We start from the raw sequence: 19,298 nt of genomic DNA on the forward strand, positions 1-19,298 counted from the left end.
CCCCCCGCCCGGAAGGGCCCGGTCTGCGCCCCACCCCCGCCCGTCCGCCCGCTACGCCGCCGCCATGTCGGCGCAGGCTCAGATGCGCGCGATGCTGGACCAGTTGATGGGCACCTCCCGAGACGGTAAGTCTCTGCCAGAGCCCTGGGGGTGGGGGAGGGGAACGGGACGACGAGGGGACGGGGGTCCGAGGGCGCACCTGGGCGCGCGCGTGTGTCTGAGTAAGGGGCTCCCAGATTGGTAACACGAGGTCCCCGGCTCCCGTCCCATCCAATCAGGGCTTGGCAGGCGGGCTTGGGGGCGGTGACTGTGCGGATTGGCGGGAACTGCTGCCAATAGGGCGAGGCGGGGTCTGGAGGCAGAAAGGAGAGTTTGTGCTTTTTTAATGCTGCCTTGACTGGGACGGGAGAGCCCACGTCTCTCTTGCGTAGTTGGGAGGCCGGTTTTGTCGCTGATTAGGTACTTGCGGACCGCTGAAGCCTCCGCCCCCTGATCTAATTCTTTTACTCAGAGCTTTGGGATCATCCCTCGCCGCCGTCCTCAGGGTATCCAGAGAGAACCCACTACACCTGGGTCTGGAGGAAGCATTTGCTGCTACTCTAACCTCAGAGATGTACCATCCGGCCCCACAGACACAATCATTTTTATGGAAAATCTGACCCAAACCATGGTTTCTTGCAGTGGGTTTATTTGGCCCCATTTTGTGAGAAGAAAAATGTTATGGCCTGTTTTTCCGAGAGACCTCCATTTTGTTAGACAATTTAATGAAGGCTTCGTTCAGTAAATATTGACAGACCTTGCATGTGCCCCAAGTAGGAACGTTTTGAAAATTTGTTGCCCAGTAATTAAAGGAAACAAAAATCCTTTAGGCACTTAGATTAGGCTCTTTAAGAAAGTCATCAAGTGCTGACTTAACCTTTTGTCATAAAGAGAATTTCTAAATAATGAAATGCTGTTGCTATTTTGGTGATGAAAATTAGTAATGTGCTCTATTAAATTCAACTTAAATCCATGCTAATATGGAAGAAAGATTAGTTGAGTATTTTATTAAAGACAAAAAGCAAAATTCTTGCTCGTTTTTATATGTTGCTTGTTTAGGCGAATAGTTTCATGCACTTAAATACTTTTTTCTTGACGAGTTATTTAAACCGATTAAGAGAAAAGGCACTCTTAAATTTAGTTTTACCGGTTGCTCTTATGATTTGTATTAGCGCTTTCCAGCAAATACGTTGAGTAGGAAAAAAACAAAACGAAAAACATTGAACTTTATTAAAATCTTTTAGCAAAGCATATTTAGACTTTTCAGTGTTCATAGTTAAGCTTAAAAATCTAAGTTGCGAATTTTTCTTCAGAGAACATATAGACAAACAGGAATAGATGGCAAACCATACAGTTGTGTAGAGAAGGAAAAATTGGGAAGGAAATGAGTTTTATTTGTCTAGTTAACCCATGGAAGTTAAAATGCCACTGGAGAAACTCGTTACCATTTTTCACGTTTAGATAAGAATGGTTACTTTATAACTGGAGCTTGACTTTGCTACTTTTCCAGCAAGAGGGAGAGGCCTTGGGAAGGGACTTCATCCAGGATGTTACCTAACAGAATAATCTTTGTATTAAAATTATAGAAATAACTTAAGTCTTATTTTACATGAATCCTTTAATAATTAATGTGTACCATTTTTGGTATCTTCTGCATAGATTGGACTACCCAATTTAACTGAGAATAGTTAAACTAAGGTAACCATCATCTGATAAATTTACATATATATATATATATATACACACATACATTTTTTTTTCTTTTTTCCTGTGTGTGTAGTCAGCATAAACATGGGTTTCTTGAAATCCAGTCTGCTTTGTATACAAATAAGTTTTTTTTTTAATGTGTCTGTTACTGGATTTCTTTTCTTTTCTTTTTCTTTTTGCCTCCAGATTTAGGGGATTTATGAAAGAACTCATATTATGAGTCCGCCATATTATTTAGCTGAGATGACTGAATTTCACTGCTGTATTGAGTCAGAAGAAACAATTTACAAGGAAGAGCATTGAATGCTTTTTTTTAGATATCCAGATTAGTTCTCTTTTTTTAAATAATTATTTTATTGAACTTATCTATTTATGTGTTTATTTATTTTGATTTGACTAGAGAGGGACAGAGAGAGAGAGACAAAGTGAGAAAGCAAGCTGCCAGGTCCCAGATTTGAACCTCGGTCGACCATGTGAGAGTCCAGCACCCTTAACCACTACGCCACCTGCCGGTCCCCAGATTAGTTCTTTTATGTATACAAGATAAGAATGAAAACATTCTTTTCCTTCTTACCAGATATTTAATGAGTTTACATATTTCATTTTATGATTCAGGACTTTTAAATAATTAGGATTGTTCTTTTTTAGCATACAGTCAACCTCGAGTTATCCAGGGATAGGGGAATATGGATACGTTCCTGAATAACACCATGTAATTTGAAACCATATAATGGAAAGCCTTGTATTGGACACATGAACAGCTTACAGGGAATGCTGTTGGGTGTCTTTGGCACTAAGAGTTGGAAATGGGGATCCAGGAGGTGGGAGAGAGAAGGAAAAGGTAGGTAGGAGGGTATTTAAGCAGCTCTGTCCTTTTTTTTTTTTTTTTTTTAAATACCAGAGACTGACTATAAAGCAACCACTCTTTGAGTAGTGGGGCTAAGGTGGCAGTGACCACCTCAACCCCTAGTGCCCTGTGAAGGAATCGGAAGTGGCACAGGAGTCCTGGGGCTCTGTGAAAACATTGGCCCCAATACTCTGCAAGATTTTTTCCTCCTCCCCTTCCAACAGTTTTTAAAATTAGGTCCTTTTAAAACTCCTTGGAGACTTGTCTGTTAGTTATCTTGTCTTGAACTACTTAAAGCAGTTAATCATATAGATGATCTAAACTTTACTGTAATTACCAGGAATAGGAGTTTTGGTGGCAGGGAAATGGAGAGGTAATTTTGGATTGTTGGGGACTTTAAGAAAGGACAGTTCTGGGTGAGTGGTGGCAGTGGGTGGCTTTGGACAATCAGAGGGCAGCATGATGGTGCTGGGAGGCTGGGCCGGGGGATGACCAGGAGGTGGGAGAGGAATGCATAAGGGAGGTGGGAGGGCCAAAGACAAACTTTGCCTTCTTTGCAATTTTGCCTAGGGCCCTGGTGGTGGCAACCGCCTGTGTGCCACTGAAAATCGTGCCGATGCCTGGCATACTGCATAAATGGAAGCAGGGTACCGCGTGAGTTGAAACATTGGTCACACTATATAAAGTTTGTATATGTGAATCAGTGTAACTCATACCCATATAACTGGGGGTCTCACTGTATTTGGATTTTTCTGATAAGGCATCATGGGCTAAGAAAAAGAGCACTGGGCTGAGAATCAGGAGACCTGGTTTCTAGCCCCCAGCTGTACCTCTAATTGTAACCTTGGGTAAGTCACTTCACCTTTTTTGCCTCAAGTTAAATCTATAATTTGTTATATGGGAAACCAGATAATTTCCTATGTTATACTCAAAAAATGTTAAACAAATACATTTTAAGTTTTTTTAGAAAGAAGGAACCTAAGTAGATATTATTAGTATCTTACCTCACTTCTAAGATTTATTACATTTTATTAATAACTTTGTTTTATTTGTTAGCATTAATAAAGGGGAGAGAGAGAGTTTATTTTTCCTGAGCATAATTCCATTTGAAAGCAGGAAGGAGCCACAGAGGAACATTTTTAGTAAGTTTGAGAATTGTCTATGACAGTTGGAGGAACCCAGTGTCCTCAAACAGACTAGAGTCATTTTTGCTGGGTTAGATTAGTCACAAAGCTTTTCCTTAGTTAAAGCCTTTTTGCCAACATTCACAGTTTGATTATAGCAAGTCTATGATCCTGATCTCAGAAAAGCCTGGGAATGTTCTAGGAATAGGAGTTAGGTAAAATTGACCCCTAAGTTTAGAAATTAGGTAAGTTACAGAAGGTAGTTCTGTAGAGTTTTCTCTCACTTAATTGCATATGCCTTTAAATCGGAGAGACCAGAGATTAAAACATACAGCTTTCCTTTAAAAACAACCAATAGACTAAGATTGTAGAATATAGAATAGAACTTTATGGTATCAGTTGTCCATGATGGCTAGGGAGTGCTTTGGGCAAGTTAAAGCATTCAGATAATTTTAGCTACTTTTTTTATGGTAATCTTTCTAAGTTGTATGGTGTGTTTCTTAGTTACTAGACTATATTAATCATAATATGCCTAATGATTAGTTATATTGTGTAGTAGTTATAGTCAATGGGAGGTAAAATGGAAAGGATAGTCATTGTAGAAGGTATCTAGGAACATACAGTTCAGAAAGTCATTTACTTTTTCTGTTGTAAGTTTAGTCATACATAACTGTAAAATCTATAGAACAGTGAAACATCGAACATAGAATATTCTTGCCCTTCTGCAAAATTATTGAATCCAGGATTGAAGTGGTGGTTTCTTCAGTAGATTCTCTATTATGTCATCTTTACTGTAATCCGTGTTCTTGACTTGTCATCAACATTGAAAACATTTCTCTTAATTTTCTCTCATTAACATAGTGAACCATACTCATTTCTTGGTCAGTTGTAAGCCATTCTTTTCTATTTGGATCATTCATTTGAAGTGAAGGAGAAATAGCCTTTAATGTTGCACAAATTTTTTAGCACACAGTTTTTAAAAGATGGTTGTGTCTTTGTCTAGAGTTTGTAAATTCTTTAACAGTATTTGAAATTTTAGCAAATATAAGCTTAAAGAATAGGTTCTCTGAGTAATGATTTATTTCAGTAATTTCAGTAATTGACTTTATCAGAGTTCTAGGCTTATCCAAAATACTGAGAGCTCTGTTAGCACTTGCATAGTGAATCAGTTAATTTTTTTCCCTCATTTTGAACTCTAAATAGTATTTCTATCTAAAGAGCAGCCCAGAAAACAAAAGTATTATCACCCCATATATCCATGCATTACCCCTAGAGTCTCTGTAGTTGTTTAAGTCAGCCCATCCTTTTTTTTCCTCCTCATTTTTTAGACAGATTTTTGCTATAGGGCATGTGTGCTTGCCAGAGAGACAAAAAGCAAGAAATCACCCCCAACAATTCCTTCTCCTCCATTCTCCTCTGGGGACCTTGGGCATGCATGCACACGTACCCGGCTTGAAATGGAAGCTACTGGGTCCAGGACTCGAACTGTGGTTGACTACATGGGAGTCCAGCGATGTAGCCATTATGCCATTTGCTGGTTCTAAGTCAGCCCATACTTTTAAGATACGCTTTTTTTTTTTTTTTTTTAAGAATTGTTTTATTTAACTTTATTTTAATTTGGCCAGAGAGGGAGAGAGTGAGGGAGAGAATGAGGAAGAGGGAGGGGGAGAGGGGGAAAAGTGAGAAAGCAAGCTGCCAGGTCTAGGACTTGAACTGCAGTCGGCCATGTGGGAGTCCAGTACCCTTAACCACTACACTATTGCCGGCCCCAAGAGATATGCTTTTATTTCAGGTAAAAACAAAACAAATTGAAATCAAAGAAAATTATTTTGTATACTTCTGAATAAACTCTTGACAGCAGCAAGTAAGTGCTTTGATTTAGTTCACGTGAGATGTCATTTAAGGATAAATGGCAGCTGCACATTCAAGGTGAGCAGTGTGATTTCCAAGGCAGGTCGGTGTCATGGATCAAGATCAGGTTTCATGGGTTAGGTAGTGTTTAGTGGTTCATACAAGCATTGAAACTTGAAGTCACTGAGGGTTCAGGCGAGCTGTGGGATTGAGAAAATGGGCAGATGGCTTAAAACTGAAGGTCAGTAAATGCAGGCCAGACTAGAGAAATGAGGAAATGCTTAAGAGTGAAATTTCAGAAAGGTGCTCGAAATGGGCTGAATTCTTAAAGCCCAGCGCTGTTAGTATAGTTCTTGAGGAAACATAAACAGTTCTACACAACTTAATCATTCTACTAAAAATTTGTCGACTAAGAAGATGAAGTTGGAACGTCTTGCTGGAGAAGGAATGAGGGAGTGGAGTGAAAGCGGGTAAGTTTCTGATGGGACTCTTGTGGCTTGAGCATCTTCAGTCAAGTTATTCTATTTCTTTTTGGTTTAAATGTTCATGCATTAGCAGCACTAGAGTAGATGTGGGAAGGCAAGGCCTACATAGAGAAGTTAATTTTGTAAGATTATCAAGGATATGGAGGAGCATAGTTTGTAAAAGCTCTGAAATTTACAGCTTCATGGTTTTGTTTTAGCTGAAAAACAGCTTTGAGAAGTGAAGATCATCAGGAAGTAGCATGTAGTTCAGCTAACTGAATAAAGGTCATCTTTTGCTATTTTAACATGAGTCAGAAAAGGGAATCTTTACAGCTTTTAATTTTTGAACACTTGGTATTGACCCATATGTTCTTTTTTTTTTTGGAGAGGTTTTCGCTATAGGGCGCATGCGCTCGCCAGACAAACAAGAGGGAGAGACAGAGAAGACAGAAAGCGAGAAATCACCCCCCGGGGGGGATGGTCATGCTGCAATCCCTTCTCCTCCATTCTCCTCTCGGGATCTTGGGCACGCACGCACATGCGCCCGGTATGAGTTTTAAGCCACTGGGTCCGGGACACGAACCGCGGTCGACTACGTGGGAGTCCAGCGACAGACATTACGCTAACTGCTGGTCCCCCCATATGTTCTTGTGAACCATGGGTAACTGTTTGACCTATTTGTTTCAACATGAAAAGAACTTAACCAGCTGCTCTTACTGAATCCATTGTCATGTCTACTGAATATGGTAAATTGTTTTGTTTGTGTCTTTTTTTTTTTTGAGAGGTTTTTGCTATAAGGCGTGTGTGCTCACCAGACACACAGAGACAGAGAGATAGAAAGCGAGAAATCACCCCCTAGGGGGGATGGCCACGCTGCAATCCCTTCTCCTCCATTCTCCTCTCAGGATCTTGGGCATGCACACACACGCCCAGCGTGAGTTTAAGCCACCGGGTCCGGGACGCGAACCGCGGTTGACTACGTGGGAGTCCAGCAACATAGCCATTACGCTAACTGCTGGTCCTGTTTTGTTTGTGTCTTCTTGAGACCTCAGATTTTTCCTTTTTCTTTTTTTTAAAGAATTATTTAACTTTATTATCGTTTCCCCCCTCCCCCCCCAGTTTGATCTGAGACAGAGAGAGAGAGAGAGAAAAAGTGAGAAAGCAAGTCACCAGGTCTGGGATTCAGACCATGGTCAGCCATGTGGAGCTCAGCGCCTTTAACCACCACACCACCTGCTGGCCCCAGATTTTGCTTTTAAACTTTCCAACACTTAGCTTTTTAGTACAGGTGGTTGGGATATTTATTGGATAGTCTCTACAGTTATCTATAAGTTTAATTTGTATTCTGTCCTACTGTTAGTTTACACAGTACTGTAATCTTTTTAATTACTTGAGGGAGTATAATTTGGATTAGGGCATGGCCTTATGGCCACCTGCTTTTTTGTAAATAAAGTTATATTGGAACAGAATAATGTCCATTCATATGTGTATTGTACATGACTCCTTTGCCTCACAAAAGCAGAGTTGAATAGTTGTAGCAGAGTCATAAAGCTGACAAGCCTAAAATATTTATTGTTGGGCTTTTTAAGAGAAAGCTTGTTCATTACTATTCTAGATCAACCATTCTCAGAGTCTCTCAGATCAGCAACCTCAACATCACCTGGAACTTGTTAGAAATGCAGATTCTTATGCTGTCCCCCATAGCTTAGTGGTTAAGGGGGCTGGATACCACATGGCCAACTGCAGTTCAAATCCTGGCTTCAGTGGCTTGAAAATACGCTTGCCTTGCTCACGATCCTGACAGGATGGAGAAATAGAAGAGAACAGAGTGCAGTGTGACCATGCTCCATGGGCTGGGGCAGGTGCTTTCTCCCTCTCCTCTTTGTCTCTGGTGAGTGCATGTGTCCTCTGACAGTTAAAATTAGGATTTGTTAGGTGTATTAAATGTATACCATCATCAGATGGGAACTTTTTTCTTGACTTAATTTTCATACTGAGACTACTCAGTGTTTATGTCATGTTGGTGAAACCATATCACATCTAAAATCACTTTTGTACAAATCCCATACTTCTGAAACTACTATTCTAGGTATTCATGTGAAAGGAAAGCTGCTTGGACTGTATAAATATACAGCGGAAATGACTGGCCAGAAATACAAACTTGTCAGGGCCAGCAGGTGGCATGGTGGTTTAGAGGGCTGGACTCCCATATGGCCAACCACAGTTAAAGTCCTGGACCTGGTGGCTTGCTTTTTCACTTTACCCTCTCTTTCACTCTTTTTCTCTTTCACTCACTCACTCACTCACTCACTCTGTCCCTCTCTGGTCAAATTAAAATAAATAAATTTTTTGAGAGTTTTTTTGCTATAGGGTGCATGCACTCACCAGACAGAGAGACAGAAAGTGAGAAACCATCCCCCTCAGAGGGGATGGCCACGCCACAATCCCTTCTCCTCCATTCTCTGGGGATCCTGGGCACACACGCACACGCGCCTGGCGTGAGTTTAAGCCACCGGGTCCGAGACTCGAACTGCGGTCAACTACATGGGAATCCAGTGATAGAGCCATTACACCAACTGCTGGTTCTATAAAATAATTAAAAAAAAAGAAATACATACTTGTCAGACATGGAGATCTCTACAGAGGTCCATCCAGGGTTAAATGACTTCATTAGCTTGATTTATTTTTTTTTTAACAGAGATTTTTGCTATAGGGTTTGTGTGCTCACCAGAGAGACAGAGATAGAGACAGAAAGGAGAAATCACCCTCTTGTGGGGTTGGGTGGTGGTGGCCATGCCTCAATCCCTTCTTCTCCATTCCCCCTCCAGGATTTTGGGCACGCATTGCACATGCATCCTGCATGAGTTTCAAGCCACCGGGTCTGGGACTCAAACCATGGGCAGCAGGGTGTGAGACCAGTGATGTAACCATCATGGTATCTGCTGATCCTGTTAGCTTCATTTTTTACCTCTCCTTCAGTGTTTTGGTCCTCAGGGAGTCAACAGTTCTGTAGGATTTCACAGCTGGTTTCATAATGGGAATGTAAAAAGGTTCCTGTTTTGGGGAGAACAGCTGCTTATCAGAAAGAACCCTGGAATAGCCTCTCTGGAGGATTGGCTGTGATTCTGTATTATGACCAGAACAGAGCCGGGCATGTATACCAGGAAAGCAGTCAGTTCACCCTGGAGTCTAGAAACCATGTATTAGTATTTTGAGAAATTCTCAGGCCAACCAGATAGTGTGGTGAAGACATTTGGATCTCCCATGGCCAACTGCCTGGTTCAAGTCCCGGACCTGGTGATGTGAAAAACAGTCTAGGCAATGCGCATGTGTGCATGCACCCAAAATACTGAAGGGAAGTGGAGGAGAAGAGATTGTGGTGTGGTCATCCCCCTGACAGGGGCTTTCTCACTAGTTTTGTCTCTCTTTCTCTTCCTTCCTCCCCCCACCTCTCTCCTTGGAGCACACGTGCCCTGAAGCAAAACTTTTTAAAACTTTAAAAAATTTCCTGTGCTACAATGTAATTTGCCTCTTGGTGCTAGAGGGAAAACTTCATACAGATGTGATTTAAGGTATGGTACTTGCTGATACAATCTTACTTCCTTAGTATCCTTAGTAGCTTTAGTTATTTTTCCCTTTTAAAGATTGTGAACATTTTTTTTTTTCCATCTTTTGACTCTAGTGAAATAGTTCTAAGGGCTGGCAGGTGGTTTGGGGTTAGGGGTGCTGGACTCCCACATGGCTGACTGCGGTTCAAGTCCCGGACCTGGCGACTTGCTCGCTTGCTCACTCTTGCTCTCCGTTCTCTTTCTCTCCCCCCGCCCCCAGTCAAATTGAAATAAGTGAATGACTAAATAAAGTTAAATAACATAATTAAAAAAAAAGAAATAGTTCTAGAGGGACCAATCATCTAATAGTGAATGAGGACTTATACATAGTTTTTTTTAATAATTTTTTTTATTTTTATTTATTCATTCATTTATTTTTAATTTGATCAGAGAGAGACAGAGGTTGAAAGTGAGAGAGAGAGGAAGTGAGAAAGCAAGCCACCAGATTCAGGACTTGAACCCTGGTCGGCCATGTGGGAGTGTCAACGCCTTAGTCACCACGCCACCTGCTGGTCCCCAATATACATAGTTATTTTTAAGTGGTACAGTCTGCTACTGATTTTATATATATATATATAATTATATATATGATTATATATATATATGTTTTTTTCTTCTTTTTTTTTTTTTGAGAGGTTTTTGCTATAGGGTGCGTGTGCTCACCAGACAGAGAGAGACACAGAGACAGAAAGCGAGAAATCACCCCCCAGGGGGGATGGTCACACCGCAATCCCTTCTCCTCCATTCTCCTCTCGGGATCTTGGGCACGTACGCACACACGCTCGGCGTGAGTTTTAAGCCACCGGGTCTGGGACGCAAACCATGGTCAACTACGTGGGAGTCCAGCGACATAGCCATTACGCTAACTGCTGGTTCCCCCCACTATCTGGTTTTTGAAAAGAATGTTTTTAAAAGTCCAGAGGAAATCCCACCTATAAGAATGAATGTTCTATGTATTTCTGGACATATTAAAAGGCAAGTAAAGCATTAAGAGTCCCTTATGTTCTCCTTCACAGTCTCAGTCCTTGCCCCAGAGGCAGCCCTGGTGAATTTGTTGTGTGTTGAGCGTGACATGGAAAAAAAACTGTGTTGTTTCAATAATTTAAAGTTTACGTCTCCTTTATTGTAGCCCTGTTTTTCATTTTAACTATTTTTATCATTAACTGTCTGTCATCCTTGTTCCTTGATGTTGTAATTTATTTTCCCTTTTTATTTCTTTCTTTCGTTGGTTTGGGGAAGTTCTAGTTGCTATAGCTATCACCAGCTGATGAGAACTCATCTTTTATAAAAGATGTATCAGCCAGCTACTTTTCCTTAAAATTTTCAGTTATTTCTTCATGGCCAAAAGTAACTCTTTTTTTTTTTTTTCTTTTTTTTTTGGAGAGATTTTCGCTATAGGGCGCGTGCGCTCGCCAGACAGACAGAGAGAGACATAGAGACAGAAAGCGAGAAATCACCCCCCAGGGGGGATGGTCACGCCGCAATCCCTTCTCCTCCATTCTCCTCTCGGGATCTTGGGCACGCACGCACACGCGCCCGGCGTGAGTTTTAAGCCACCGGGTCCGGTACGCGAACCGCGGTCGACTACGTGGGAATCCAGCGACATAGCCATTACGCTAACTGTTGGTTCCCAGCCAAAAGTAACTCTTGTTACTCGTGATTTTGTGTATGGAAAGTTATGGATGCTAGAAGGCATCAGATATCCAGAGTACAAGTGTTACTGTGTCACAATCACAGCTTTGCAAGTAAGTATCAAAACATGAAATTCAACATGCTGCATTTTCTCTGACATCTATCTTAAATTCTGTATAACCTACTTTTTTTTTAGGTTTCTGCTTTAGGGTACATGCGCTCATTGGAGAGACAGAGAAAGTGAGAAATTACCTCTGAGGGAGATTGACCACATCACAATCCCCTTCCATTCTCCTGAGATTTTTGGCACATACACATGTGTGCATGCCTGGCCTGAGTTTCTAGCTGCTCAGTCTGAGATTCATACCACAGTTGCCATGTGGGAGTCTAGCTCCTTTACCACCATATCACCTCCTGGCTCCATAACCCACTCTTAGAGCTTGATTTAAAAAAAAAAAAAAAGAAAAATGGGGGCCCACAGGTGACATGGTGATTAAAGCGCTGGACACTTCCACATGGCCGACCACGGTTCGAGGTCTGAACCTAGTGGCTTGCTTTCTTTTGCACTCTCTGTCTCTCTCTGGTCAAATTAAAATAAATAATTAATAAAATTAAATAATTAAATAATTCTCTAAAAAAAATTGACAGAAGGAACATGTGCTGCCAGAGAGTGAGAGACACAGAGAAAAAAGCAAGAAAGCCCCCCCCCCACACACACACACACATACACATGGTCACACTGTAATCGCTTCTCCTTGTTTCCCTCTTTTTTGAGGCTCTTGGGTATGCACACATGTGCTCCAAAAGCGTTTCTCAACACTGGGTCTGGGACTTGAATCTTGTGGTTGGCCACTTTGCATCTATCCACCTTAACCATTATGCCATGAGCTGACCCTTAGAACTTAATTTTTTTTTCCACTTTTTTGTTTGTTTTATTTTGTTTTTCCATAGGGCGCATGTGCTTGCTGGAAAGGGAGAGAGAAAGAGGAAGTGAGAAGTCACACCCCAGAGGGCATGGCCACTCCATAATCCCTTTTCCTCCAGTCTCCTCTTGGGATTTTGGGAACACACGTGCCTGGTGTGATTTTTCACAGGTCCAAGACTCCAGCTGTGGTCAGTCCTGTGAGAATACAGTGCCTTAATCACCATGTCACCTGCTGGCCCTAGAAGTTAATTTTTTTTTTTTTTTTTTTTTTTTTTTAATTATTTCCCACGGATGTGTGTGCTTGCAATAGATAGAGACAGGTAGAGGGAAAATGAGAAATCATCTTCTGGGGGGATGGCATGTCACCATCCCTTCTCCATTTGCCTCCTGGGTTCTTGGGCACATACACACATACACCTGGCATGATTTTGAAGCCACCAGGTCCACCGTTGGCCATGTCGGAGTCCATTGATGTAATTGCTACAGCATCTGCTGCCCCTCCTCCCCCTAGCTTAATTTTTAAATAACTTTTTTTCCGGCTTTTCTTTCCTTTCTTGGTTCGTGCACAGTCTCGCTGGGTCACAATCCTCTTTGCCTCAGCTGCTCAAGTCACTGGGACTTCAGGCCTGTGCCACTGCACTGGGTTTTTTAGGGTTGGTCAGGAATTGAACCTGGGCCTCCCATGTGGCCTCAGTCTGCTGAGTAGCAGCATCTACTAGCATGCACTACTACTGTGGCTGGGCATGTTCAGGCTTTAAAAAGCCTCTCTTAAATCTATGCAGAGAAATATGCCGCTAGATTTCCTAAATCAGGTGTTCCCAGAAATGACAGCACTGATCTCTGCCAGCAGCCACGTACCTTTGGTTGTATAATGGAAGTAGATGAGATTGGGGTGGGGAATGGAATAGAGCCCTTGGAATGTAGCTACTTTAGTATCTGTTTTCGCATTTCCATCATTTTGTTAGCTCTTAAAGACCCTTAAAGCTTTTTCTCCTGTTATCAAGATTTTTTTCTGGTCTCACTCTTCATAATTTTGTTACATTGATTTTTATAGACAAGTGGACTAGATTTAAAATTTTTAAAAACATTAATCTTTTATCATTCCCAGCAAGACTGAACTTGTTTTGGGAATTTCTTTTACTATAGGCATTGCATTTACAATTATTATTGCTTGTTATGGGGATTCTGGTGGAGGTGATATTAGTACCTATTTGTTTTTTATACACCTATAGGACTATCTGAGCCAATGGATTAGAAACAATAGTCTTTCTGAACTGTATAGTATCTTTTCATTTGCATTTTCTGAAAGAAAGGAAAGCTGCTACTGTTACTCAGTGGGACTATGATTTTGTTAGAAAGAAATGACTTGATGTTAAATTTGGAAGGCAGATTGTCGTAAGTGGTTTTTCCCACTGCATCTTTGGCTTAATACTCAGTTCATAAATATATGACTGGAAAGTTCTGTATATATCAAGTTGTATAAAGTGTTTTCAAAGCATCTGTAACCATGCTATGTTAAGACATGGTGGTGAGTCCTTTTGTAAAATGAACCCTGTATTTCTAGCTGAGTGTGTTTATTAACAAGGAAACACGGAGTATAGGAGTAACACAGATTTTTTAAAAGGTTAATTACGGAAGGGTTTGTGTCGGTAGATTTTAATCCGACTTCTAAAGGCAAAGCTCAGGTACCTAGAGAACTTAGTGGAGTTGGTAAAGTTTGAGGTGGGTGTAAGAGTGACCAGGTAGGTCCCAGGTGTAATGGTCACTGTGCAGCAGCAGTTGATCCCTCGTGAAGGCACAAGGGTTTTCTTGTGTACTTCTAAGGTCTCTTCCTGTTCTGGACTAGACTAGAACTAGGCAATGAGAATTTGGACTCTGCAGCTTCTTTTGCAAGGAATGGTGGGAAAGAGGGAGGACTGTTCTCCACTTGGGTATTCAAAGAGTCAGGGAAAGGAAAGGTTTAGTTAAACCTTCAGCTTTCTTCCTAGCTTTAGCGTTCATTTCACTGAAGGGTTATGGATCTTATTTCAGAGGAAAGCATCCTGCTCCGTCCCAAACCAGTTGTGACACATGGCTCCTAACAAGTGTACCAGTGGGGAGGGCTGTAGTGGTCACACTGGAGAATGTGAAAGGACTTCCCCTCCCCTGCTTCCATTTACAGATGGATGCTTCCATTGCTTTGTGTGCTGTTGCATTTTCTCTTCCCTCTTCGTTTTCCCTCAGCTAAGCTCTAAGCTAATTCTGTGCAAAAGAAATACTTAATGTTTTTGTAAATTGCTTGCCATTAATGCCTGATACTATGCAGTAAAGTAGGATTCTGCATACCATTAAATATGTGAAATAATTACAGACTTTTAAGGTTCTTTTGAAATTACAATACTAAACTCAGTTCACTTTTGCTTAGCCTTCACAGTTGTTGATCACATAGCATGGTCATCCACTCACAGCTTAAAAAAATACAGGGAGCATCGGAGAGAATGGGTAAAGTAAAATTTTGATGTTTTTAAAATAGCACCTAAATCTATGGAATTTGATTTGGTTTTCTTGTTTGTATGGGAGGGAGAGGGTGGAGGGCATTAAGTGGGGCGGGGGGTGGATATTGGGGAAAAAACAGCATGCACCACACGAAATGATGTCAGTTACTGCCTAGACCAAGATTTTGAATGTTGAAACTAAAATTTAAATATAAATAATTTTCAGAAAAGGCAAGGCCATAGTGTTGGGAAGTACAGTGGGGATATTTTCACTCCCACTAGATAGAAGGGGATTTTAAAAATGGAACTATTTGATTCTAGTTCAGATAGGAACCTTCTTTTTAGAGTGGCCCATCCATACTCCCAGTGAAATTGCCTGCCTCAGTGCCACTCAGGCTCTGTTACAGTGGTGATAGCCCTGAAGAGGAGTCATATGCATTCCAGCTTTTATTGTATACCTGTGACTCAGGTGTTCTCTTATAAAGGTTATGATTCATGAAATTTAGGAAGGGATTAAGCAAAAGAGGGAGGCAAGAGAGTTGCTACTTTAAAGACAGCTGCTCGATAGGAATTTTCAGTGCTTCTCTTCAAGTAAAGAACATTTTGTCTGCCAAATCTCTAAGTCAGTGTCTAATTATAAAACCCTGGCTTTGTGGTTACATACAGAGCCTTAGTTATTGTTGAGGTTGTAGGGTAGAGTCCTCCATGTTTTTATAGGTTAGGCATTTTGTTGTGGTTGATTTAGATAACTTAGTCTAATCTATGCTCCATTATTTAAACCTTTTTTTGTTATTTTTACACTCAAAATTTAGATCGAAAAAATGAAAAGTTTAAAAAATCAGATCTTACATAAAAAAATAAAATATTCCAACCCCGACTTGCTTTTCTCCTGTATGAAGCCATTTGCCAAAGCAGAATATGGTTTATTTACTCTTCTCCAAACCTTCATGCCTCTCTAAGCTTTTTAAAAGATTTGACTGGAATTTGGAAAACTTTTTCTCTCTCTTCCTTCAGTCTGAGTTTGTTCCTTTAAATTTTGGCTTCTACTTAGTGCATGAAGCCTTTCCCAACCTCTCCAGTCCTTGGTGGTCATTCTGGTCTTAGAATCCCTGAAATGCCTCCTGTCTGAAACTCCATCATTTGGCACTTGGATCATGCTATCTTGTACTATTTCTTTATTTACATGTCCTGTTTCTCTAGCAAAGACATGGGCTCCTGGAGTGTAGGGCTCGTCTGACCTGCCTCTGTGACTCCATTGCGTACACAGAGGGCATGCCACTACTAGGTTTGATTCCGTGATTTGGATCTGATATGAGTGTGACAGGGCACATTTTTTTTCCTAATTTATGTTATTTTTGTATGGCCATATACCCAGAAAACCCAAAGTTGTAGAGTACATTAAATTCATAAAATAGTTCCTTGTGTTATATACAGATTTGGTTCATCTATTTATAGTCTTCCCTCCCCCCCCCCTTTTTTTTAAATGGGTGCTGTTTTACCTATTTTCTTTTGAAAAACATGGTTTGGGCCAGATAACTTGACAAAAAAACAAAATTGCCAGTGTTTTTATTTTAAAATTCTTTGTTAGTTTAGCCAAATTATACTTCCATGGCATTAGCCCAGATAAATTTACTAACTACTGTGTGGTTATGTAGCCAGATTATTTAAAATGTTAACCTTAAAGTTCTTTAAGTAGAACTTTAAAATTATCAGTAAACACATACTCAGTTATTAGCTCTCCCTATTTCAGTTTTTTAAGATTTTTGCCAAAGGGCATCTGCATTTGCCAAAGAGAAAGACAGACCGACAGACAGTGAGAAGGAAAGTGAGAAATCACTCCCTGGGGGGATGGCCATGTCATCTTCTCCTCTATTCTGGGATTTGGGGCACACACATGCCTGGCATGATGATATTCAAGCCACCAGGTCCTGGACTCAAATTGCAGTTGGCCTTGTGGGGGTCCAGCCACCACCATGCCATCTGTCAGCCTTTTACCTTTAAAATTTTTTTTTATATTTTAGTTTTGCTCTAGGGCATGTGCACTTGCAGGAAAGAGAGAGAGCGGGAAAGTGAGAAATCACCCCCTACTCCCACCCTCAGGGGATGGCCACTGGCAATCCTTTCTCCTTTCAGGATTTTCTGCGTGCATGCACATGCACCAAGCCACCAGGTTCGGGGCTTGAACCAGTCAGCCATGTGGATCCAGCTGCCTTAGCTACCACGCCACCAGCTGACACAATAAACCTATTTTTCTTCATATTTCTGTATCTCAAATTATTAGAGATTTTATTATTTCATTATTATGTTTTAAAGATTTATATAATGGCTAGTATTTGATAGCTGTTATTTGTTGTGTTTTCTTCAGTTATCAAATATTTATGAAGCACCCATTTTTCAGTAGGAGTTATTTGGCCTTTTGGCATTTATTGAAACAGATTCTTTTTTAAAAGTACACTAGGGTTACTGATTGCTATATTCATATTTAGAATTGTTCATATTTTACCTGCTATCTGTGTCTTCAGGGCACATATTCTTTAATATTAGATTTATTGTGATTTCTTAAGCAAAATCTGCTATCCTACTTGATGAAATTTTTGATTGGGTAAACGTCCAAGAATCTTGTTTTAATTCCAAAACCTGGCTTATATGACCAGTGAGCCCTTAGTTTAACAAAGCGCTAAGATGATAGTGCTGTTTGTATTACCAAAAGCTTAGACATTTGCAGCAGGGAGGCTCCTAGATGTGCGAGGGACTCTGCCTACCACTTAAAACATTTGATCAACCTTAAATTCTTTAACATAATTAGGGTACAGATTTAAAATAAACCTTTTTCCCTTAGTTGCCAAGAAGTAACAAGTCTCTAATACAGCATGGTTGTTCTGGTGTGAGGGTCTCATAGTACGGTTTTCCTCTCAGTACCATCCTCACATGCGCCTGAGGCCCCACCAAAGTCTTGATGAAATATTCTTTCTAAAAAAACATTTTTTGTAAAACCCCTTTTGGCTCCAGGACCACTTTCCAGAGTCCTAGCCTTGGCTTTTTACCAGTCATATTCTTCTCTGGGGTTGAACTTGAGTCATTATTAGAAAAAAATTAAATACCCTGATTTTGTTCACTTTTGTTTTTATATATGAGAATCTTTACACTCAACATGTACTTCTAGATGCTGTATTGAAATTGCTAGCAGAGTTTATTCTATACAAACTGAACAATCTGGCCCCTTGTTTTATTTGTAAAGGTTCAATGTATCTATGCCTGCCTACTTCAGTCTGCAAGGGAGTGTCAGAAAGGCCCCGCATTCGCCGAGCCGTGAGTTATCACTAACTTTTCAGATGTGTTAAATGAATGTGGAACAAAAGCAGTTGTGTTTAGAAAGGAAAAAAAGAACCATCAAAACCTTTATTGTAGTAGCAGGCTTGAACATTAAATGGATTATTCCAAATTGTGTCAGAAATAACCTACATGAGAAGAGCCTCTAGAAAACCTATTGTTGAACTGCTCTGAAGCTATGTTTTAGCTATAAATTGTTCTTAAAAATATGTGTGCCCTGGTTGCTAATTACAGTGTTCTCTAAATCTTTTCTAACCAAGTTAAAACAATTTGAACAAAATCTTACCCCACCTAAAAATGACAGTATTTAGTTGAATATAAATTAAGCTCTTCAATATAAGATCATTGTGAAGGGGTAAAGTTTTAAACTTTTTTGTTATTCGCCTGTGAAAATGTAAAAATTAAATGATTAAATAATTTTGTAGTTGGAAGTTTTGGGGTGCTGCAGGCATCATGTGAAATACTGAGGTATTTACAGTCTCTCTTCGTACCAACACTTTTTGCTTCAGTAATTCACCAGTAGGTTTTCATTTGTCAGTGATAATATCAATTTAAAGCTAAAATTAAAAAAAACAAACAACTATTTCTTAGAGCTTAACATTTATATAGAAAGAAGAAACATCCTTACAAGTTTTTCGTTTTTCCAAAGAGAGTCTAAGCAAAAAAAAAAAAAGAAAAGAAAAGAAAAGAAAAGTAACATCTATATTATATTAGAACTAGTTACTTTTTCTCAGATTCTTTCAGGCTTTTTATAGATAGCCATATTTGATAAGCAGGTTGGATTCTTCTGTTGCTTAGGAGGTGTATTGTGTTATATAAAGATGGAATGAATTTAAATATACCTACTTTGGCAGTATGAATCACAGACCACAGAAAAGTTGGAGGTATGGAACCTTTGGAGGCATTAAAGTTAACATTTCATTTAGGCAATGTGCCTTTGTTTGACTGGTGTGTAAGTCCTTCTTCCAGGTTTGTACGCTCTTAAACGCGTTATTCTACCCTCTCTAACTCCTCCCAGCAGCAAAGGGGAGACACTACAGCTGGAACAAAATAGTGGAAGAAATGGCGTCTGGGGTTCAGTGGGGATTCGCAGTGTGTATGCAATGTTTGCAAGATTACTTTTTCATTTTTAAATTAATGTACATAATTTCAAAATAAATCAGTGCTTAATTCAAGAAGGGAACATTATATACCAGTAGATACTCTCCTAGTGAGTCTGCTGCAAGTTGCTTAACCTCTTGGGGCCTCAGTTTCCTCATCTGCAATATGAAGGATTGGACGTGATAACATTTAAGGT

General features: G+C 40.2%; 1 protein-coding gene across 5 annotated transcripts in view; it reads left to right on the forward strand.

Moving 5' to 3' along the window:
- Positions 1-19,298, forward strand: part of LUC7L2 (LUC7 like 2, pre-mRNA splicing factor) — an 80,042-nt gene continuing 60,744 nt past the window's right edge. Inside the window, exons 1-3 of one of the 5 annotated variants that reach the window (XM_006145035.3) lie at positions 17-125; positions 3,164-3,247; positions 17,910-17,980. In XM_006145035.3, coding sequence (XP_006145097.1) covers positions 3,210-3,247; positions 17,910-17,980 — 109 coding nt within the window. In that variant the 5' untranslated portion in view covers positions 17-125; positions 3,164-3,209. Of the gene's footprint in view, positions 126-3,163; positions 3,248-3,274; positions 3,442-12,721; positions 14,679-17,909; positions 17,981-19,298 lie in introns of those variants that run through there. The other 4 variants (XM_027770504.1, XM_006145036.3, XM_014586488.2 and 1 more) reach the window with 4 other exon arrangements.

This window comes from Tupaia chinensis, unplaced genomic scaffold (genome assembly GCF_000334495.1).
Source record: "Tupaia chinensis unplaced genomic scaffold, TupChi_1.0 Scaffold000140_1, whole genome shotgun sequence".
NCBI lineage: Eukaryota > Metazoa > Chordata > Mammalia > Scandentia > Tupaiidae > Tupaia > Tupaia belangeri.